This window comes from Ciona robusta, unplaced genomic scaffold (genome assembly GCF_009617815.1).
Source record: "Ciona robusta unplaced genomic scaffold, ASM961781v2 AP042738.1".
Lineage (NCBI taxonomy): Eukaryota > Metazoa > Chordata > Ascidiacea > Phlebobranchia > Cionidae > Ciona > Ciona robusta.
In genome coordinates, this window is record NW_028323117.1 from 38,271 (window position 1) to 61,596 (window position 23,326).

At 32.7% G+C, this 23,326-nt stretch overlaps 1 protein-coding gene and 1 long non-coding RNA gene across 13 annotated transcripts in view; both read right to left on the bottom strand.

Moving 5' to 3' along the window:
* LOC149724187 (protein unc-79 homolog) overlaps nucleotides 1-23,326 on the bottom strand; it is a 44,216-nt gene that overhangs the window by 16,850 nt on the left and 4,040 nt on the right. For 5 of the 12 annotated variants that reach the window (XM_089893279.1, XM_089893278.1, XM_089893282.1 and 2 more), the window contains exons 5-33: nucleotides 23,047-23,216; nucleotides 22,833-22,956; nucleotides 21,929-22,074; nucleotides 21,223-21,306; nucleotides 19,313-19,578; nucleotides 18,980-19,116; nucleotides 18,502-18,617; nucleotides 17,543-17,609; nucleotides 17,058-17,095; nucleotides 16,416-16,519; nucleotides 15,802-15,882; nucleotides 15,370-15,465; nucleotides 13,507-13,630; nucleotides 11,261-11,389; nucleotides 10,951-11,052; nucleotides 10,587-10,626; nucleotides 10,328-10,406; nucleotides 8,942-9,072; nucleotides 6,592-6,740; nucleotides 6,305-6,443; nucleotides 5,600-5,685; nucleotides 4,801-4,911; nucleotides 4,292-4,440; nucleotides 3,659-3,846; nucleotides 1,742-1,923; nucleotides 1,280-1,481; nucleotides 894-1,025; nucleotides 585-670; nucleotides 20-193 (exon numbers count right to left, since the gene is read on the bottom strand). In XM_089893279.1, coding sequence (XP_089749405.1) covers nucleotides 20-193; nucleotides 585-670; nucleotides 894-1,025; nucleotides 1,280-1,481; nucleotides 1,742-1,923; nucleotides 3,659-3,846; nucleotides 4,292-4,440; nucleotides 4,801-4,911; nucleotides 5,600-5,685; nucleotides 6,305-6,443; nucleotides 6,592-6,740; nucleotides 8,942-9,072; nucleotides 10,328-10,406; nucleotides 10,587-10,626; nucleotides 10,951-11,052; nucleotides 11,261-11,389; nucleotides 13,507-13,630; nucleotides 15,370-15,465; nucleotides 15,802-15,882; nucleotides 16,416-16,519; nucleotides 17,058-17,095; nucleotides 17,543-17,609; nucleotides 18,502-18,617; nucleotides 18,980-19,116; nucleotides 19,313-19,578; nucleotides 21,223-21,306; nucleotides 21,929-22,074; nucleotides 22,833-22,956; nucleotides 23,047-23,216 — 3,632 coding nt within the window. Of the gene's footprint in view, nucleotides 1-19; nucleotides 194-584; nucleotides 671-893; nucleotides 1,026-1,279; nucleotides 1,482-1,741; nucleotides 1,924-3,658; nucleotides 3,847-4,291; nucleotides 4,441-4,800; nucleotides 4,912-5,599; nucleotides 5,686-6,304; nucleotides 6,444-6,591; nucleotides 6,741-8,941; nucleotides 9,073-10,327; nucleotides 10,407-10,586; nucleotides 10,627-10,950; nucleotides 11,053-11,260; nucleotides 11,390-13,506; nucleotides 13,631-15,369; nucleotides 15,466-15,801; nucleotides 15,883-16,415; nucleotides 16,520-17,057; nucleotides 17,096-17,542; nucleotides 17,610-18,501; nucleotides 18,618-18,979; nucleotides 19,117-19,312; nucleotides 19,579-21,222; nucleotides 21,307-21,928; nucleotides 22,075-22,832; nucleotides 22,978-23,046; nucleotides 23,217-23,326 lie in introns of all 12 variants that reach the window. The other 7 variants (XM_089893272.1, XM_089893274.1, XM_089893275.1 and 4 more) reach the window with 7 other exon arrangements.
* On the bottom strand, nucleotides 6,755-8,935 carry LOC149724188 (uncharacterized). Its single transcript, XR_016386758.1, has 2 exons — nucleotides 8,020-8,935; nucleotides 6,755-7,913 (listed from the first exon to the last, which is right to left on the bottom strand). It is a non-coding gene; the product is annotated as an uncharacterized LOC149724188 (long non-coding RNA).

Consider the following 23,326-nt stretch of genomic DNA (forward strand, 5'->3'; position numbering starts at 1 on the left):
AATACAAACCGATATTTACCAATGGCAAATTAAGCAAAAATGTTGACAATCCAATGCAAGATCTTAACACTGCAGGTGTGCAAGTGAAATAAGACATATGTTCACTGTAACTAAATATTGACTGAAACTGATGAAGAAACACACGAAAAAATTTTGATGAAGTGATTTCTTCTTTTTTACAATCGATCATGTACTAAAGAAAAAAATTACATTAAAGGGAAACTGAAGTCATGTTTGACAATTTGTGTACAAATAGTTACATAGCTCAATTGACAAAAGCAATTATTTTCTTATTTACAAGTTATCATTAATTATGTTTTACAACACAACTTCACTGGAGCTTCTGGCTTGACTACACAGTTGATTCTCACACCTGATGTCATGTTTTAAAAAAGCTAACAATGTAATCTGTCAAGCCTTGATTACGCTCCCATCAACCAAGGAAACTAACCAGTTAATGGTTTACGATACACAGTTAAACCATGTATTGGTTCTAAAGAAATCTAAAGAACAAAAAACTTAAAAAGTGATCAGTTAAGAATTAAGGTTTGAAACACCTAAGTGGTTCATTCGATTCAACTTACTCTGCACATGGCGTATATAAGTTGGTGAACAGTGTTGTAGTTAAGTTGCTCCTCAAACAAGGTCAACTCATTTGCACTTGTGTCACCTGAAAACCAACGGAATATTTTGATTTCTTAAAAAGTGGTTCTCTATCAGTTTAAAGTACACAATTGGATACACACACAGTGGAAATCAAAATTCAAGAAGAACAATTTAAAGCAGACAATCTGTGTTTTCAGTTGCACCAAGCACAAACCCTGTTATTTTGTCAGCTGTTTATTGTTAACTTCTGTGGCTTTAAATTGTAGCCTTTGAAACATTGTACCAACCTGACTTCTGTGTTCCATTCCTAGAAGCCAATCTATTAATAATTGGTAAAGAAGAGTGAAGATTCCTGTGGACTTGTTTAACTTTCGTACTTAATCTATCATTATTAAGTAGCGTCTTCTGACTACAAGCACCTGAGTTTTTAAAACATATTAGGATTAAAAAGTTGGCATTTTTCAGTTCTATGTTTACAATTTTACACCACATCCATTGATAAAACGTTATAAGATTATTTTAGGTTTGAACAATATTATTTGAGGGTTTCATATGTCCATTCCTTTTTAGAACACACAGTTTGAAAATAACGGCTTTTTTGAAATACCAATTGCAAGGAATACTTCGGTTTGGTATAAAAAACTCTCAATACAGAAAAAATACAGAATCTTACCAACAGGAAATGGAAAATTTTGTCCAAGTTTTTTGTAATATGCTGCTTCCGCTGACAAAATATCCATTCTTTTGGAGAAGAAGGAAAATGAAATTGCTTTGGTATTAGGTCGCACAAGATGTAATCTTAAGAAAGTTGTCAACAAGATCTGTCTGTCTTTCACAGATTCGTCAAACTCATGTTCCATGCATTTATAAATGACCTGATATAGTTTAAAAGATAATATATAAAGCAAACAAAATACAACTGGGCAATACAACATAATACATCTTAAATGCAGAATAGTTGGGTGCCAGTTAAACAATGATCTTGCTACCATTGTGACAGCCGGTTGTAAAACCTTTAGTGGCCAATGATTTTAAATAAATAAAGATACTTTTCTGAGGTCTGTGCCAGTTATCATCCAGTTACAGACCACTACAATTATTACATGTATGTAACTGTATTGAAGGTTTACAATACCTGTAGAGATGCAACACTCAATGTTTCAAACACCATCTTTGCTTTCACGCTTACAGCTGTGTTTGTCTCATCAAAAGCCGAGAACAACAAAATAATTGAGTATGTCACAATGTATGTAATTGATGAACGTAGATTAATGATGACGTCATCAATGCACATCAATATAGCTTGTATCCGATTAACTGCAACAAGAAAATAACAGGGTTGTTCTTCATGGAGTTTCAACTATCGATTGAAGTGAAATCATAAAATTTCTAATTTTATTAACACAAAGAGTTCTGGCAATCTTAAGATGGACACGATTTTACTTGAAATTTTAAAGTTAATATTTTTTAATTGTAATGAACCATTTTTCGGTTAACCACTAACGAAAACTTTACCGAATTATGACGTCATAAGACATGAACGTATATCAATATCTGTCTTATTCACATGAAAGCCCCACGTTCGCGTTCTTAATTGGCGCTTCACAACAAGACAAAGAACGTAGCAACGCTGTGGCTCTGATCGTGCCCTACAACTGCGATTACGTTGTCAATCTCGTTACCACAGGGTAACTAGTTTTGCAACATTATGGCAAAATAAACAACTTAAATGATTCACTCAGCCAAGCAGCTAGTTTATTACCAAATAGCAGGCATTCACACGTGGATTTATTGCATCATAATAGCGATTGTTTACCCTGTCAATTAATTAAGACATAATAGCAATTCACATGTTCATTATTTAGCTGGCAAGTGCTTAAAAACAGGTTTAACCCTTAGACCGCAACCGTCGCCCGTTGGCCATTTCCTACCACAAGTTACTTAGTAGTCAGCAGTTCGCTTATTTCTTATCGTACAGCCCAAAATTTGTTCTCATTTAAAAGAAGAAGCAATTTCCTGCCATTTTTATCAAACAATTGTATGTCACTGTATTTGAAAATTTTAAACATTTTTTTACTAAAGTTTGTGAACATATTTTGGCATATTTAAGTGTTGCTTAGAGTTCAGTGCCCAGTTTTTGGACGTCTTTGCCCTTTTCGTGCGAAATAAACATGGAAATTGTTGTGATAGGGGAATCTCAGTATACAAAAGCATGTTTTGGCGTGGAAAAAACCTTACTAAACTCAATAAATTTTGGTCCCACAGCCATTAGTACGTGGTTTAGAATCGACATACTGAAGGTTTTTTGTATTTTTTTACCTATATGATGCAGGTAACTTTACAAATCATACATCTAAAAGGAGGTATTTATATACTGATGAAGTTTGTAATACATTATATTTTAATATTTTTCTTCTTTTTTGAAATATTCAACAACCTAAATTTTATTATGACGTCATCAAAAAATAAAAATATGAATTTGAAGATAATTTCATACTGCACAAACTTCCTAACAAAAGTTTTGATCTAGCTGCTATGATTTGCATGCAAAATCAACGCATCAGGGAGCACGAAAAACCAAAAGTACGAAAAACCATCTTGCGCCCAAAGGAATAAATACAAATAAGAAATCCTTACTTTGACGTTAAGGACGTTTGCGCGTGTATGCCATGCATAGTCTACACGTACATCGTAAATTTGCCATTAAACTTGCAAACGAAAAGCAATAAACAAGACGCTTTTATTAGGATTACACCTGTGTTAACTGGTTAAAACTGAACGGTTTAACAAAAAATGCAAAAATCCACGGCCCTAAATAAAGCAGTTAGTTTTTAACTGTAAAGATGACAAGATGTCAATAAACCAGACAACTGAAGACATTTTTGGGTGATGGTTAATTTGGACAACCCACTAATGGTCTACAAACCAACAAATTACCTCTAGGTGCCTTCCCCACAGATAAAAAATGAACCAGTCTTTATCTGATCATCGATATGGGACACCCGTTGTCAACCAAATACCCAAACAAGAAATAAGACAAAGAAAACTTTACTTGTAGTAAATTGTGGCACCCATGGTAACCCATCCACATGCTGAGCTGCTTCAGTTTGAACATATGATACGTCAAGTAATTCAAGCAGTGATAAGAGACCAAGTTTTAAATGGACAGAGGCTCTCAGTAGAACTGGGACAAGTAGTTTGGTTGTATCTGTGTGTCCCAAGTCGACATATTTCCATATACTGCACAAAATATAAGCATAAGTGCTAGAAATGTTATAAATAAACTTCATTTATTTATCTTCACATGATGAAGCAGTTCAGAGTTATAACGCAGGTTCAATCCTCTGTGTTGCTTCTGTGTATGGAATAGATCACCTGAGTTAGCCCTACCATACGAGGTTATATAAAGGACAGAGGTTAAACCTTAACAAAGGTGCCTTACCTGCACCATTTGTAGTCGTTTCACACATCCCATAATTGCTTATAAGTTACAACTTACAATGTATTTCATTTTATGGGAAAAGATTTTCTGTACGACTGCCAAATATGATGATTGCCCATTAGTGACCACTTGCATAAAGCAATTAGCCAATTACCATTTGGTGCTTGCCCAAAAACACATACAGACACAAACAAGCTTTGAAGTAATGTGCTACAGTGCTGGTAACTTTGCAAAACTACTTACCTTGGAAAGAAGAGCCTGTATTCAAATTCTCTCATCACATCATCTTCAATCTCCGATATATTTACCAATAAATTAGCTTTCAAACATAAAACTGAAATACACCTTATAAGATGGTAGGTTGTGTCTGGATCTGTTGGTTCATTTAAAACCTAAACAAAATTATTGTAATAATGTTGATCACTTGTTTAAAGACAGCTCTGGTTAAAATATGGACTATATTTATTAGAGTCATACATTTGTATTAGGTATTCCAATCTTAGAATCGGGGAACTGCCATATGGTTTAGTACATTGAAAAGTATTCTAATTTACACATAAAAAAATGAACTCCTACTTTACAAGGTTGAACAAAACAAATCAACTTTTTTATAAATCTTTAGGATTACAAAATTTAAGGAAACACCTAATCCCATTCCATGGTAAACAGTGTGTCATTCACATAGTTAAAACAGACTGTCTAAGCATTTGGTAACAAATGTTACTCTTCTTCGATTTATAACTCTAGATCACCTTGATCATCCCATAAAGCAGTTTCACAGAAATTGAAAAACGATCAAATGAATCAACACCAAGTTCAGAAATTTTGGTCGGCTTTAATTGATCTTCTATAGGCTTACTGGGCTGATGATGGAAAAGTAAAAAACATAAGGTGAGGTTCCACCAAAATCTACTGAAGGAAATTCAAAATAAATTTTGGATTTGTTATAATAAATGCCACTCTTTTGTAAATATATAAAAAAATGTAAAACATGAACTTTAAAATGTTTCAGTTTTTCGAGTGAACAGCGACATACCAGACTATGCTGACTCAGCACCTTTTCTCCTATTACTTATTTTTTAACACTTTTTATATTAAAATATTCATAATGAGTGGTGGTAGCATTTTCATTAGAAAAAAAATGCATCTAGTTGTTTTCAGTGTGCTTTGTGGCGTAAGAATGGTATTACAAAATATGCGAGGTTAGCCTTCTATGAAGTTATAAATTTATAACTTGCAAGATACAAATTATGACGAACAATTCAACGTAAAAAACTATCACAAGTTTTAATGTTCTAAAACCTGAATTGCATGATGCACGTGAATTTTATATTTGATTTAGCATATGCAAGCAAAGCTGTTTTTTAATGTTTTTGTTTGGCCGTCAGTACAAAAGTTCCTTTTTTATAGTTGGGGCTAAAAATGTGGAATTGTCTGCTTTATATAACTAACTTTCATTGGTCATTTGAAATTCTCTCAAATAAAATATTTTTCTTAAACACACTGTAGGCAACTTTGTTTGTGAAATATAAAAAGATACTTAAAACAAACCCAATCACTTTCTTCCTCTGGTAGAATATAACTCAGGAGTAGAAAGAACAATTGAAATAATTCGGACATTGCATCAATTAAGGTTTCTAAAAATGATTTGATTTTTTTAGTTTAGGCACCAAATTGCCATAAAAATATTTTCTTTTTTAAAAAAAACATTTTTTTTTAATGCATAGTTAACGGGTGTTTATTTGATGCTTGTTAGCAATACAGAGCTAGGAAAAACGTGTAGCAGTTGTTTTAACATTTAAATAAAAATTTCTTATGTAAATCTTGTTTTATGGAATGAAATCTGAGAAGTTTATGTGGAGTAAATTAGTGTTTTGAAATGCGTTATTATTTAAAAATCTTAATACAGACGAAAAACAGCATCAAGCGATGATTAATTACCATGCCTTGTGATTCTAAATGGCGGCCAATATGATGTCACAGATGCAAGGACAATGGAAAACAAAACCAATTGTTTTACCATTAACCATTACTTATATTTGGATAGTCATACTAACACTATTTTATAAATTAGTGTTGGTTATATGTTATTGAAAGAAATAAAAATAAAATACTAAGGTAATGTTATGTTGTTAATTTAAAGAAATAAGAAAACAAAATTAAAATCGCTTTATAGGCCATCGATGAAAATTATTAATCCATGTAAATCTATTTATTATCTCTATTCATTAAAATGTATTTATTATTATTACATACGTGAATATGGGGGCTTAAGCGAAACTTTTCCTTCAAGTGTATGAAAAACCAGCTTTGATAATAATAATAACAAACTTTCATATAAAGAAGGATTGTTTGTTTTAAAAGTTTCATGGCTTGCATATTCTTGAAGCTGAATCTAAAAAAAAATTTTTTAAATGTTATATGCATTGTATTTATACGTTTAAAAAGTTGGTCTATATTAGTAGGATTAATTTGTTACGTTTGTTGGTGTTAACAAGAGATTCTGTCGCATACAACTATTTATTAACACAACATTAACTTACCTGTTGGTAAACTACATCCAGCATATCCACGTAACAAATTAAGGTGTGAGTAAAATTTAACATTTTGTCATTTGTGGATGCCAATACTGAATTTGCTTCTTGTGTTTTTATATCCAAGTCAAGTCTCGTAAAACGTTGACATCTGCTTGCTGAATTTGTAAATTTAGTTTCCTTAGATCATGTTTAAAACAAAACCAACTAAGACGTTTTTTTACTTTGAGCCAAACAACTGAATGAATGTAACATGCTCTATCTTTGACAACAGTTGTTATAACACTGGTGTTTTGTTTCACACACCTCGTGCCAGCTTACAAGTTACCAAGTATGTTACTTTTACTTTGTTGGTGATTAGTTTTGGGAGTTTTTTTTTATATTCTTTTATGTATGACTGATAATTTGGAGAACCCGTTAGTGACCACTGGTGTAATTGCCGATAAGTGTCCTGTTCAAGGACACATACGCCCACAATAGTAAGAACGACGAGCCCTGAATCCATTATCTCAGGATAAAAGGCAGGCAGGCTAATCATTTTGCCATCTGATGCAGCTAGATAGACGCAGAAGTTTACTTTAACCATTCGAGCGCGAGATTGTTTTTTGTAATTTTTTTACTTTTTGACCAGGTCTAACTTGATTGGATTTTGCAAGCAAATCATAGCAGCTAGACCAAAACTTTTTTGTGGAAGTTTGTGCAGTATGAAATTTTCTTTAAATTTATACTTATTTATGTACAAACTTTTTTTGATGTATGATTTGTAAAATTACCTGTATCATAAAGAAAAAAAAAGACAAAAACCTTCAATATGTCATTTCTAAAACACATACTAATTGCTGTATGACCAAAATTTATTGAGTTCAGTGAGGTTTGTAACTTATGGACTCTTATTATTTACAATAAAACCAACAGTGTGTCTTGAGGATGATTCGCTTTATGTTTATTTAAAAAAGTAAGGTATCCATAGGAAAAGCAATTTCAAAAAAATACTTTTGTAGAAATCACCATTAAATTCTACCCCAAATGATTGCAAATAATGTTCAGATTCATCAGAGATGGCATGAAGAGAAGTTCCTCGCTCGTTAAACTTGCAAACAACATGAAGTCACAACATGTTCCTATCACAAACTGCCTTTAAGACAATATGTTTTAGCTAAGAAGTCAATTTAAACTTATTTGAATGTTTATGGAATGAGAGCTTTTTGATTGATGTACAGATGTTCATTCTTTCCTGACGCTATTATTGGTATGTGTGTACTGTCAATTTCTTCTATCTCATCAGGAAACTGCCCAACAGCATAAAGTTGTTGCTTTGTGTAGGAAATATTCTGTGGAGTTTCAAGCATTTAATAAATTGGCCTCGCTTAGAAGTTAAACTGTCCAAAAATCGACTTAAAACCCGGCTAACGGCTGTTAGGGATACGTTGATGTTACCTTTTGTTGAGTTTTAAAAACTTCCCAAGACGAGTAACTTGAGAGATATTACCACTCTGTAAAACAGTTCCATTTTGATCTTTTAGATCTTTTCTATTTTTGATCTTCTAGATAATGTTTTGACTGCAAAAATATGCTTCCATAATGCTTTCTTACAGCAAAAACAAGTTTAGCGAGTGGTCCCAGATCCTGGTTAGTTAGCGAGGAGCCGAGGAACCTAATGAGAATCAGTTAGCGAGAACATAGCTTATCCTACCTAATGTTGAGTTAGCAAGGTTTTGCAGCATTTGCGAGCTAGTTAAACTTAGCAAGATGTGCTCTTCATGCCACCCAAAAATAGGTTTAATTGCTCATATTCAGAGTTTGAGAGAGAGAAAATTTTTTTGTACCTGTGCACTGTGTGCAGCATACCAGTTTGAGTACTTACCAGCAAGTACCAGAACTGAACCTCCAAAAACTGAAAAGATAAAGCCCAGGCTTCCTTTTTTATAAATTTTGTACAACAGACCTGTCCTAATAAACTTTTTAAGACTAAATCTGCTTTGCGAAGACCAAATCAATGCCAAAACAGGCTCTTGTACGCTGGAACTCCCCTATCACAACTATTTGTACCTTTACTTCCTGCGAAAAAGTCAAAAATGGCAAAAACCTAAGAACTAAACTCTAACACTTAAATATGCCAAAATGAGTTCACAAATCTTGGCAAAAAAATCCCTAAAATTTTGAAACATGTTGACATATATTTTATTTCTGAAAAGAACCAGAAATTACTTTTTTTTTAATTGAGACCATATTTTTGACTGTACAATAAAAAATAATGGCACTACTGACTATTTAGTAACTTTTGATAGGACCTAGCCAACTGGCGAATGGCACGTTCATAGGGTTAATTCTAAGAAAAATAGGGATTTTCTATACTTACATGATCTACGACTTTTAACAAAAGATGGTGATTTAACTATTTTTGCCGTTGGAAATGAAATCCACATTCCAGATCTCTTTCCATCATTGGTTGCAGATGAAGAAAACATGTCCTTCAAGTCTCTACCAGAGCTGGATACAGTAAACAAATGACTTCTTTTGTTCCAAGAACTTTACTTAAAGGCCTTGTTTAGTTATTGTTAGTTTATAGATGGAATTTTTTTTTAAATTATGTATCTGTAGTAGATTGAATCACTGCTGTTTGGTTTGATTGGGTTGCCTACAAATGCACTGGGTAACAAGCTCAGGAGTGACAAGTTGACCACCGTGTTCAAACAATTAGCAACAAGGGTCTTGTTATAGGACACACATGCCCACAGTGATGGCAAGATCCTTTGCGTAAGATATAGGGTCGAAGCTATAACTATTTTGCGATGTCTCAAATTTAAACATTTGCCTAAATTGGTGGCATAAGAAATAATTAGAGGTCGACCGATATATCGGTTCACCGATATTATCGGCCGATATTTACGTTCCACCGATAATCGGTATCGGTAAAAAAGCGCCGATATTTCACCGATATATTAATAGTTCGTGCGAAGCGACGTGCGTCCTACTTGACCTTTACGTGTGTTCGTAGTTTAACGTCCACGTGCCTCGTACTTTAGCCTTCACGTGCGTGCTAGTTTAACGTCCACGTGCGTCATAGTTTGACCTTTACGTGCGTCGTATTTATGCGTGGTAGTTTGACCTTTACGTGCGTCGGAGTTTGACCTTTACGTGCGTCGTAGTTTGACCTTTACGTGCGTCGTAGTTTGACCTTTACGTGCGTCGTAGTTTGACCTTTACGTGCGTCGTAGTTTGACCTTTACGTGCGTCGTAGTTTGACCTTTACGTGCGTCGTAGTTTGACCTTTACGTGCGTCGTAGTTTGACCTTTACGTGCGTTGGAGTTTGACCTTTACGTGCGTCGTAGTTTTGACCTTTACGTGCGTCGTAGTTTGACCTTTACGTGCGTCGTAGTTTAACGTCCACGTGTGTCATAGTTTAAGGTCCACGTGCGTTGTAGTTTAGCGTTCATGTGCGTCCTAGTTTCGTACAAAAGCAACACCTTCCTAAGAACATGCATGTTTCCTAAAAACATGTAGACCAACCAATTTTTCTCTATAACTTGCAATATCTTGAATACAGGCATTACTTTTGATTAAAACTGATCATTTCATATGTTTCGCTATAGTGACAAATATCGGTAAAATATCGGTATCGGTATCGGTAAAAGCTAAAAATATCGGTATCGGTATCGGTGGAAAAAAGTGATATCGGTCGGTCTCTAGAAATAATGTCACGTTTTTATGTTCTTTGTACTTAGAACAAAGAGGTATATTTACCATGAATTGTTGCAAACAATGTTCATTGATTCAAATATTGATTCAAGTTTGCAAATGTTTATCATGTCTTCCTTCATTTCTACAAAACATAAGTAACACTAAAAATGCAAGATTATAAATGTGCAGTTCATGTGCCTCACAAGATATTTTGAATAGCAAAGTGATATTTTATACAGAAAAAAACTGTCGGTATTAGAAAAAAACAACTAAATAATATAGTTTAGAAGGTATCTACATATATTAAATATTAACAAAATACCTTTAAAACTACAATCAACATTAAGAGCGTGCAGGGAATGCTGGAAAGTAAGAGGTATTTTGTATTAGTATTGTTTGCGCTATGCAAATACATCTATTTCTGAATCGATTACTTCATTTTGTGTCAAAAATTACCTTATTATTATGATTTCTAAAATAAGATACAAATATTTGATATCCTGGCAAATTAAAGCAACAAACTAAAGTTGTTGGTTGACTAAGAAAAGTAGTTTTAATTGTTCAAAACACGATTAGGATGTCCTACTATAAAACATATCCCAAAACAAGGGCGTCATATTATTATTATCCTGTAACATACATTCATCTTGTGTACAACATATATATGTAACTGATGTGTTACTTACTGCTGACTCAGAAAATTGGTTTACATCATAAACCAACTTCACGTCACAAAAGACAGAGCTAAGTATTTCAAGAGGAAGAAAGACTTCAGTTTCAGTTAGCACCTGCATGTAAGTAGTTTAATAAAAAATATAAAATTTATATTTTTAAGAAAGAAGGTATGTGTTATGTTGCTAACCAATATGAAATACTGAGTTTGACCCGTAGTACTACATGTCTTCAAAATGTGTTTGCAGACGATAGTAGAAGTAATCTCCGGTATCCTGTTTCAACTTCAACCGCTGTGTCTTTTATATGATATGGGCAGAATACCTCAACACCCAGGGTGCTACCACAGGGATCTTGAAGTCTGTCGTTTCTCCCAAGATAAGCAACCTGACTTTTACTACAGATCTTTTCTTGAAGGTTAGATGCCCCTGTTACATGTTCACATATGGACATCTAGCAACATAGTGAAATGTTGTCGCATTTTTTTTGTTACAAATGAGGCAGGAGTAATAACATTTTCAAGTCCATTCCTTGACAGAAGAAAGATATAATGGAATAGGCTTATGTTAAAGGTAATCAGTTTCTTAGCACTGGCAATCTTTCATATAATTTCAAGCATATCGCTTTTTCTCAAGATACCATCATATCTACATATGTTCACTAGAGTAAGCTGAGTAGTAGTTAAACAACAAACGTGCAGCTTCAGTCGCTCTCTGTTTACATTCACATGGAAAACGGCACAACAATTAAAAATCAGTATTTTAATATATGTTTGGTGAGGAGGATTAGGTGGTTTGAAATAGCTGAGATCTTCAATTAAAGTTTAAAATCTATGATAAAAGGGCAGAGGAAAGATAATCACAAGATCAAGATCAGAATCTTTTAGATACTGGTTATTAAAGAAGCAGGTGAGGCAGATTAAGAAATGCCTTTAGTGCTCTTGTAGGAGTTGTCCTAAAGCAAGTGATGATGGTAAGGCATGCTTGTCTCTGGTAGTTCTTTAACTTCTCATGCTTACAGAACGTTGTCGTACAACCTGGAAGTCGTACAATATGGCTACAATATACACTTTTGATTAGAACCAGCTTGAGCTCACCACATGAAAACATTTGGCTTGGGACATTGTAGCTCTTGCAGTACTCATGCCCGCTTACAAGTCACCATGTATGCAATTTTGTAGATTTTTTGGATTTTTATTTTATGTATAACCGACAATTTTGACAACCTTTATTTTTTCAGTATACCAGATTCGTTTTGACTTCCGTGTATTTAAAAATCGCCGCATTAATATTTGCCAAAATCGCCGATTGTTACGGTACAATTCTATTCTTGTGTGAGATGTAATGTTTACTAGTCAATTTCTATGTTTTAAATGTCGTCTAACGTCTACTACACATGCTTCATTTCTCCCGAAAGCAATTTGAATTAAACTTAAAACATGCGAACCAGGATAAAACTAAAGTATAGGTAGTATAGGAATACGTAATCTTTTTTTAAGTCGAGCCCATGTTATGAACTGCTTCCCTAACAGTTGGGTGTAAAATAAATGTAATTTGCCTGTTAAACAGGCGGAAAAAAACCATAATCGGGTTGGTCACTGCTTTATATTTATATATGATATTTTCCTCATCCAAGCAGCATATTTGTTACGAAATAGTAAGGATTCAAGCTTGGATTCATTACGACATAACAGCAATTCACACGCTTATTATTTAGCCTACATGTGAAACATTACTCTCGTTCTCAAACCTTACCCTGATAAGTTTACCTGTTAAGGTAGTTAAACGAAAGGAGATTGTGGCGGCAATGCTCCTTTGATTGGAGATAGGCGAACACAGCTTTGATCGTGTGATGTTAACATGTTTAATTAATTTGTTTGTTCCCTCGAGTTTTGTTAAAATGATTTTTTCAAACTTCATTGTGCCCTTCAACCAAGACAATATTGTTACGTGTTCAATTGTGATGCGACAAATTTTATGTTGCACAATTACGAGTTTTAAAGTCGAATGCATTATAAACAATATTGTGACGCAGAAAATTAAGTAATATTGCGCAATGCTGCACCTGTCAGTTGAACAATGTTACGTCATTTGCAGTATTGTGATGTGCACCAATATCGTAACAAGTGACGGTGCGTCTGTATAATCAATGTATCGGTATTTATGATGATATTTACATCTTACACGTCATATTATTAAGTGTTTTAAACCGCAATCAACTGCCAGGCTTACATCTTACCATTTCCATTAAATGTCCCACACGTTATATGCGTGATTGTAGATGTTTTACATATACCTACTTTTAGCTAACATGGTGTAATATCGCAACCCTAACGTCACTGTGCACCACCGCTGCCCTTTTCCACGGGGTGTAGGAATTCCTTCAATGCAAAGACAGGAAAACATTTTTTCGCCGATGTTGTGCATATCACATTTTATAAGCCCATATTTCCTTAACAAAACTTGTGGACCCCTTTCTTTTATTAATTTATTTCCTGGATACTCCTCTGCTTGTCACTAGCTAGGTTTTAAAATGTAATATGGAAAAAGAATGAAGAAATCACATCTAACCTGTAACCATTCAAGGGAATCCTCATATGCTAATAATGTATGTTGATTGAAACGATTGAATATAAACCCAAACATGTTTTTTGCATCGAATGATAAAGGTGAAAGTTGAGGATCAAGTAATGTACTGTAAAACACAGTTTGTTTAAATTCTTATAAATTGTAATTATGAACTGGCAGACAACTCTTGGCATGCATGTAGGATAAAAACTAAATCAGCTATGTTCAACTGGGAGTGGGTATTCCATTTCTTTTTTAAGAATTTTGCAGTCATGTTAAAAATATTAAAGGGACATACCAACGAAAAATCAAAATTTGTGTATTGATAGATACGCACAAATGTGATCTAAAGCTACCTTCACAGTTTTAAAATACAAAACAGCTTTTAAAAAATGAGTTTCAAAACGGAAAATTCAACCGCTGGAATAAAAAAAAATTGGCCGTGGCGCAATGCATAGAATTAGAAAAAAATCACTCAACTTTAATTGTTTTTAGTTTCTAAAATATTAAAGAAAATTTAAACTTTATTTCTGATTTGGTATATGGTATAATAAATGTTTCTTCCTCAAGAATAAAATTTGTAAAACATAGACTTTATTATGTTTCAATTTTCGATTGAACATGGCTACATAATATGCTAACTCAGCACTTTTTTCCTATTAGTTAATTTTAAACACTTCCTATATTAAAATGTTCATTATGTCTCACTAGTATCTACTGTACCATTTTGTTTATAAAAGAGTCAGATTTTCGCGTTTCAAATTAGGTTTGAAAATATGTTGAGTCAGCATAATCTGGTACGTACCTACGTTCAATCCGAAAACTAAAGCATAATAAAGTCTATGTTTTACAAATTATTTTTTATATATTCTTGAGGAAGAAACATTTATTACACCATATACCAAATCAGAAATAAAATCTGAATTTTCTTTAGTATTTTAGAAACTAGAAACGATCAAAGTTAAGTGAATTTTTTCTTATGGGAAATCCCATGCATTGTCAAAACAGCCTAATTTTTTTACTTCAGAGGTTTTTTTTCGCGCGATTTTTTTAGAAGCCGTATCGTTTTGGCAACCTTTGATGGTACTTTTAGGTTACATTTGGGAATATCTATACATATACAATTTTTCATTTTTCGTTGGTATGCCCCTTTTAGCATTGGAAGTAATTAAGTTATAGAAACAAAACAGGTAAGTTTTGCCTTTTAAGTTTTACAATTTACAAAAATCATAATTACGCTAAATTTGATGAGAATAAACTATTACAAAGTTATTTATTATTAGCTTACTATTCAGGTAAAAATACACTTTGGTTTAATTGCTTTAACAAAATCATTTAAATTACTTCTGAACAGATGACTTCATTTAGAAATGTTAATTGTTAGCTAAACTCTTTACAAAACTTTCTAAAATTTAATTATGCGCTATATAAATTGATAGGGTTAATACAATACAAAAATGCTTTAAACCTGTATTACTGCTCATAAATAAACAACATTGTCCAAGAACTGATCTTATAGCACAAATCTAATATAATAATAACTTTTGTTTGTCTATTCGATTACGGTAGCCAAGATATTTTAAAGACAAAAAACAGTAGTTAAAACACACTTACAGTTAAAAAAATATTTACATTTATTTAGACTAAAAAAGTGTGGTCGCTACACCTAGCGGACCAACGAGTCAATTATTTTAATTAATCTTAACTTCTAATAAAAACAAAAGTGTGCGTAAAGTACATAGATTATTGTCACAGGCAAATGATGGTTTAATAGTAGATTTTTATACCAGGCGATCAGTTCTTGGATAATATATTATACCTGGTAAAAATAATACAATAAATAGCAATATAAACAACACTATTTACGTCAACACAGGTTTGAGCTGTATCAAATCAGCAGAGGGAATGTTATCATTAAGAGCCGCTAGCCACAAGGGCATCAAACGTTTCCACATGTCTAACCTAAAAAAATATGATTAAGATCAATTATTTATGGTTTTACACAGGTGTGTTTCGGATATTTTAGCAAGGCTGACAGTTTTAAAAAGATCATAAAGAATCACTAAGTTAAGGCAATTGCTTTTAAGTGCGTTGCAAAAAACTAGGGATGTCAATTGCTAGAGAATATAGTTTCAAAAAGTGATCTCTAACGGCTACTATACCTGGGAGTTGGGAATAATATTGCTGCATTAGTAATGACTATGAAAGAAATCTGTCAGTCATTTTTGGCTATTATACTCTTGTTAGCATATCAAAGAACTACACTACACTCTTATATTAAAATATTTCAAGTTGTACCTGATAATAGAATATGAAGACAAGCATACTATCAGTGTTAGAGTATCTTCATAATGTTTCCACAAAGGTTGAATTGAATCCCTATTAATATATTTAGATTATAGTATAGTTTGCTAGTTGTTTACAACTAATCAAACTCAATTCCTGCTTAAAAAATTCAAAGCCAGCAAATTAGATGAGTTGAAGGTTAGTGGGTAGTGGGCAACAGCTGTATATTTTAATTGTGGTATAAAGCAGGGCTTTCCTGACTTTAGGGGTCTTAGAAAGTTTAACAACTTTACACAAAGTACTGCATATATTATAGTATTGTATTTATAGACGTTTAATTTCTAAATGCCATTATTAAAACTGGAAAACATTATTTGGATGCTCTGTATATAGGGCAGAGTCGGCAGACCTTTTGTTTTATCACTTCGGTTTACGACCCCGTATGCTGATGGAGATGTGAAATAGAGGCTAGTTAAGACAACAAGTTTAAATTGAAAAAGTAAGGGGTTGCTTAAATTTAGTTAATAAAAGGAGTGGAAAGCCTTGGTCTAAAGAATATTATTTAAAAGGAGTTTTCAACTTTGTATTCTAGGCTTTCATTTTGCCTTGAACTAAAAAAGTTGTACCAGTATCCTCTAACTCGAGAGTTCTGTGATGGATTTGGGGATAGAATTGCGACCACCACATCAGAGTAAAGCTCACACATCTTTTCCAACCAGGGATGAAGATACTAAATAAACATAGCAATGATCATCTATTTATCCAACTGACATTTACAACAATAAATAATTTTATCCGGTAAAGTCATTTATTTAAAAAATTATGTCAAATTATGGTTAGTAGAAATGTGTAAAGTGGTTACAACATGCAGAACAACCAGATTACAAGGGAAATGGTTACTACAAAAAACACAAAACTTGGTATACATTTACTGCATAAAGGAATTGAAAGTTTGTTTGTATTTATTCACCATAAATATTACTGAATCTTGTTCATATTAAAATACCTGATACGCTGTAGTGATATACCAACTAAAACTTAGTAAATAAACAAAATTATGCTGTTTTTTAAACTGATTTTTCACCATCTTTCATTTTATTCACATAGTGCCAGTAACAACCAACCTCCTACAGCAGATGACTTAGATATGACACAATGCGTGTTAACTTTTTTCTTGTGTGTAATTATGCGTGTACTTACCTTTATAATAGTTACCATGCTAAAAGGGTATATGTGAAAATGAAATAATGAACATCACCAAGCCTTACCTTGGGTTTTAAACTTTCCAGTCGACTGCCAAATTCACCTTAACAAATTAGATTATTCAATAAATGCATTAGCTTTTTAAACATTATAATTTTGTCAATCAATAAAAAGTTGAAATATTCTTCACAATTTTTAATTTGCCAAACTAAACAAATCAAGTTCAAATTTTAAAACCTTTGTAACTGTACCCATGCTACATATAGATCAGTGCTAATGAACAGACAACAATGTGTGACAAAAACTTGAAACACTACAAATGTTTTGACCCCATGCATTTCTGCATTCACTTAATTCAGACTAGCTATATTGCCAACTCATCATTGTTTGTTTTAACTTATACTAGTATTATGAGAACTGTATATATTTCTTTTTATATGTGCACATTAATTTTCTTAAATGATTTTGTTTTAGTATGTAAGCTGAATCTGTATGCAAGATGAATATTCTTAAATATAAAAAAACACATTTTAAAATAATAGATTCTCACCTGCCTTCAAGCAGGAAGTTGTTCCGTACCAGCATAATATGGTTGATATTAGTTGCATAGCAAGTTTCTGTGGAGTTAAAAGTTTGAAATGAGTGACTGCAGTTTAGAGTGACAAACAAAAATATTCAAAACAACAACAGAACAAAACAACAGAACTTCAAACAACACAAACATTAATTTAAAGACAACCAAAATCAAAATTTATCTTGAACAATGGTAGTTCATAAAAGCTGTACTAACTGCATCGACTGCAGTTTAAAGCCACCATGAGTTTTCCAGACAATTTAATAGTCAAAGCACGCAATGGAATTCCTAAACTTATATGTTACAACAGCTATAAAATCACAGTATTCTTCTTTAAGTGATTATTTTTAAAGCTTCATTATTGGGGATATTTCAGAAATACTTTTGTATAAATAAAGCAGTTTTGAAAACTGTTATTAATTAAGGAGAGTGGTTTTCTGCCTTTTTATTAATCCAAACCATTAAAATAACCCATGGTAACAACATAAACTTGACATGTTAAACCAACACTTGACCCAATCGAAATTCTGCATTATGCACTCTCACTGCTTGTTTAGACAAAGTGGCAATTACCCACAAAGCAGCGAAGAGCCTTGAACTTATTACCTCTGGGTCAGAGGCTGGCACGCTAACCAACAATACTATAACGGCGGTAAATAAAATAAAAACTTTTTTCAGAAGGTCATATTATTTACATGGTCTAAAATATGCACAGATATAATAGTGAAAAAACATTAGGAGAGGGATTTGGAATAACTTTAGCTTAAAAAATAGACTCAGTTTTGTGAACTCAATGTTAACACTTTATATAATCTTAGAATCCAGTGACCAAAACCAACCAAGTTATGCTTATGGTGGGTGACATTTAGCCACTATCTCTCAATTTCTGCTTCAGCTTTAAACTGTGAGAACAACTGAAATTAGTTTACAATTACCTCACAGATGTTTTCTTTAGGTGGACAGAGTAGAACAAGCAACCAAACCCCAAACTGACCAAGTAAGTCATTCTGACCACCGATGTTTTCACAGCAAGCAACACAGGGATAAACATCTTATAAAAAGTATTAGTGGGGCTACCTGTCTGCTTTTATGTTGTGAAGTTATTAAATGTTGTTAAATTTCATAAATGAATAAGAATGTATGCATCCTGCGCTTGACATAAATGTATTTTTGAACACCACATTCTACACATTGAGCAGCCGCTTTAAGTTAAAGAATATTTCATTTATTTTTCAGGATCTTTTCACTTTGGACAACTTATTACCACTGGGCTAAGGTAACTACTACTGAGAAGGACATTCCGATTCCCCTAACAGGTAAGCGATTAAACCACTGTGCTACAGCTGCGAAAATAACAATGTCAACATGTGACACTATACTTGAAAATAAATCTATAGCCGATACAGAACTTACAATTAGCTTCAATAAATGGTAGTTGAGTTGTTGTAGCATTGGAATCTCGGAAGGAAATTTTTGAAAGTTTTATTGAACTTGCTGAATCATCATCAAAATATTTTGCTGAAGTTTGGCCACTAGTTTCAATAAGGAGGCTGTGGGAATAATACAAAGTATTTTAACCCAATAAAGGCATAAACAAAACTCAAGAATTAATTCAATTACTAAGGGTGAGGGTTATAGAGACTATGCGGCTTTGAATTGTTGGTTTAAGTTGCATTTTAGATATTAGGAGTTTAAAATAAGAGATAATAAAAAAAAATTATCATAAAGTGAAACAAGTCACGGCACCTTTCAATTGCATTTATAACAGTCTGCATGGTGGTTGAGTCTGTTTCCCAGACACATATTGGTGATACTTGAGTTATTAAGTTTAGATGCTGAAGAACATTTCTAAGATTGCAAAAACATTCATCACAGTATCTGGTTGCACGATTTTCCAAACGGTTCCATGTATAACTAAAGTGTTTAACAGCTTTTTCATTATAAGCATTTAAGTATTTCTTCTGGCTGCTGCAAAGGATTACTGTGGCAGTTGGATCGTTTGATAAGCAGTGCTGTAAATAGAAGTAATAGTACATTCATCCACTATTTTTTATACTAATCAAAAGCTTTTTATCACTTATATTTATATTTAAATTGTCATAATTCATACCATGTTTTTTAAGCTTAATAAAAACAAACACCTATATTTTGAATCTAAAAAATAGCCTGTTACAATGGGTGTGTAAATTTTCATTTATTCTTTATGTTATTCATGCATCATTTCGTCACTTAGTCACAGATGCAATATAATTTCTTGTTTTCGTTTTATGCATGCCATCGTTACCTAGTCATATGAACAGTCTTTTGTTATTAACCGTGGTGTGTTATCACTCATGTCTGAAAATTAGGAAACTGCATTTAACAATGATTCATTTTATTTTATAAAGTAGCTATTATGATGCCATTTACATTGAATTAATGACAATAAATTGCTTGATATGTCATTGTGCATTTTGGTGTATTTCATTCTGCCTAATGGCCTAACATATTAGTATTTGTATTTATTATTTATTTGTTACTTCAAACGTATCTCAATTGATCAATTTAGTTCAAGGCTAAATCTTTTTTTATGTTATTCGTTATACAATGCATTGTAAGGTGTAACCTTCACTTGGATGCAGAAATTCCCTAATATAATGTTAGTGCATACCAGACTACAAGGTTTATATGTAGCCAACCCAGACTGTTACAAATTTGACACTTGGACTGAGTTAGACTGTCAGTCTATTTGTAAATGGTGAATAAAATTTTGACATCACTTTAAAAGCAATTACCAAAAGTACCAATTTTCTGTCTTGGTTTTTGTTTCTTTTAAAGTTCAAATCAAGTATTATAGAGTTCTAGCAAAACTAGATGCCTTTAAAATAATATGAAAAAGCCCCCTAACCCTTTGGTTGCGATTCGCACTAGGTGGCACGAGCGAATCATCCTCAAGACACAGCGAACTCTCTCAAGATATTTTTAAAGATGATTTTATAAGATCACAATGGTTTTGGGTATTGAACTTGTTTTGATTTTATTTTAGTAATAACAGCCCAACAGTTATTAACCTCATAAAACTCAATAAATTTTGCTCCCACGCAATTAGTAGGTGGTTGTGAATCGACATATCTCAGGTTTTGTCATTTTTTAATTTTATGATGCAGGTAACTTTACAAATCATACACCAAAAGAAAGGTTTTTACATACAGATCAAGTTTGTAATTGTACTACATTACATTTTTTTATTTTTTTAGCTGTTTTTAAAATGTTCAGTAATCTAAGATTTATTGTGTCATCAATTTTATGATGACATCATCAAAAAAACATAATATAAAAAATAAAAAAATTAGAAAATAATTTTATACTGCACAAACTTCCTAAACAAAGATTTTGTCTAACTCTTTTGTTTTGCTTGCAAAATTATATTAAATGACACCTAGTTAAAAGTAAAACACAGTCAAAAGGTTAAACCATATCATAAAAACTGATATATAGTAAAAATTCTTAGTTATAAAATACCAGTTATAAAGAAACGACTACACATTTACCCAAAAATACGTAATACCCTAGAGTTATAACACGGTGTTCCGTTATGAAGCAAATATGTTGGCTTCGGATACTGTGTGTCAACTTGTTTCAACTAAAAACTTTGTCTGATATTATTTAATACAAACCTTATTTTCACAGTTAAAGCTTATGTTTTCAGTTGGAAGCATCACTTCTAAAGAAGGTAAAACTTCAGATTTGTGACCAATTGTCTGCAACAATATTAAAACCAAAATAATTTAAATTTTAAAGTTCACATGGAGACAAAATCATTAAAACAAACACTTGTGATGCAAAAGACATTTGATTACACAGTGTATATCTAAAAATTGAATAGCAGTAGGTTAAAGTACACTTAAATGCGTTTATTACGATTTAAATTACTCTAATCAAGTCAACTGAATATAATTGTAAAACTTTGGTACAGAAAATAAACATGTGAGAATTAATGAATAAATATTATACATTTTATCCACACATGGAGAAAGACATATGAGGTTTGCATGGTTTATGTATAAATTATTCATAAGAGACATAACATACAAGGAGCTGTGTAATTGCCTTCATAGGTTATACGGTCCAAAGCAAAATTCGCAATAATTATTTTTTAGATTAAATCTTAATTCTTAACAACAGATTTATACTCTTAATATTCAGCAGTTTCCCCAATCTGTAAGCGAAAACCATTTTTGTAAATTATATTTGTATGGGACGATCATCGGTGTCAAACTCAACCAATAAATACAAAATAAAATACAAATCAGATTTTATCATTTAAATGTGAATACGAAGCTCTGCACAAGTTATCCCATTTTTGTATATTTTGAATCTTACCTGTGAGCAAGCATAACATAAATATAGGGGTGGGGGGGAATTCGCAAACTTAGTCGATAAAGATTGATCCAAAATCAATAATGTTGCAGCATTGTTGTTTGGTGGTGATTTGCACTGCAGATTCGTACAGGACACCATGCTGCATGCTGTAAAAACACAAGTTACCAAACTACAAAATAAATTTGTAATCAAACCATTGGTCACATCACATTGGGTATCATGGGCTAAAATATGCAGAACAAAAACGACCAATTTATACAGAAGAACTGTTAAACTGTAATTATTAAAAAAAATTGGTTTTGGTTTTGGCCTACCGTTAAACTAAAGGTAAACACATTTCACTGCAAAAAGTAATGTAAGATTGACATTTATAAATGTACATATCGTTAATATTGTTCTAGCGCTCCCGTCCTATTTATGTCATCAATTAATCATTTAATTAAGGTCTTCTGTCCTGTTGTCCCATTTTTCAGAGTCGGCGTCACAGCTCGGATATGTCCCGCTACAATACCCAGAAACTCAATACCTTACTCACACAGTCCTAATTTACGGTGTTTCCCATCCCACTATAAATTGTGACACAAAGAAATAGCTTTCGGTCACAAGTATTATTCGAACGGGTTTGAGTTGCGAAATAGTCGTAAACTATACTTCGTAATTGTTATTCTAAGAGATAAGATACCATTTGCCGAGGTATCTTGCCATTGTTGCTGACTGCTGTGCAGTGTCGTGTATTAAACAATTCAGAACTTCAGTTGCTCTTGAGCTTGTGAGTTAGGCTATTTAGACAGAGTACAACAGGTCTACCCCTGTTATTCACGTTGAGTCTCACAAGAAGTGCGAATTAACAAGTAAGTTGAAACTGCTGTATATAATACAAAAGTACATATTTGCGATAACCTACAATATTGAGAAGGTGTAGTGTGTTCCGTAGGTGCAGAATGTAGAAATGGCCAGTAGTGGAATAGAAGTTGAACTGCATAAGCCTTTCCTTTGCCTCCACCATAGGATATCACAGACATCAAGTCCTGTGTTAGGCAACAGTAATTCTACCGGTAAGTAACATTATTAAAAATATAATAATGTCTGGTAAATAAAAAAATTCGTTTGCATCTCACCATTAAAAAGAAATGGCAACTCACCAACCAAACATCTTGCTTGAACAACATGATTGTTTCAATAACACGAAAATGAAGCGATACATTTTGTACACCATCTAACACGACAGATATAACAGCAGGTAACGTATCAAAACAACTTTTTAAATTTTTATTGTCTGTCATCAACCCTGTAAGTTAACAACAAAGTTTTTTTTTAAATACCATGAGCTATCCTTGCATGACGAGGTAACTATAAGTGATACATTTTATAGACCTAGTGCCCATTTAGAAGTTACAA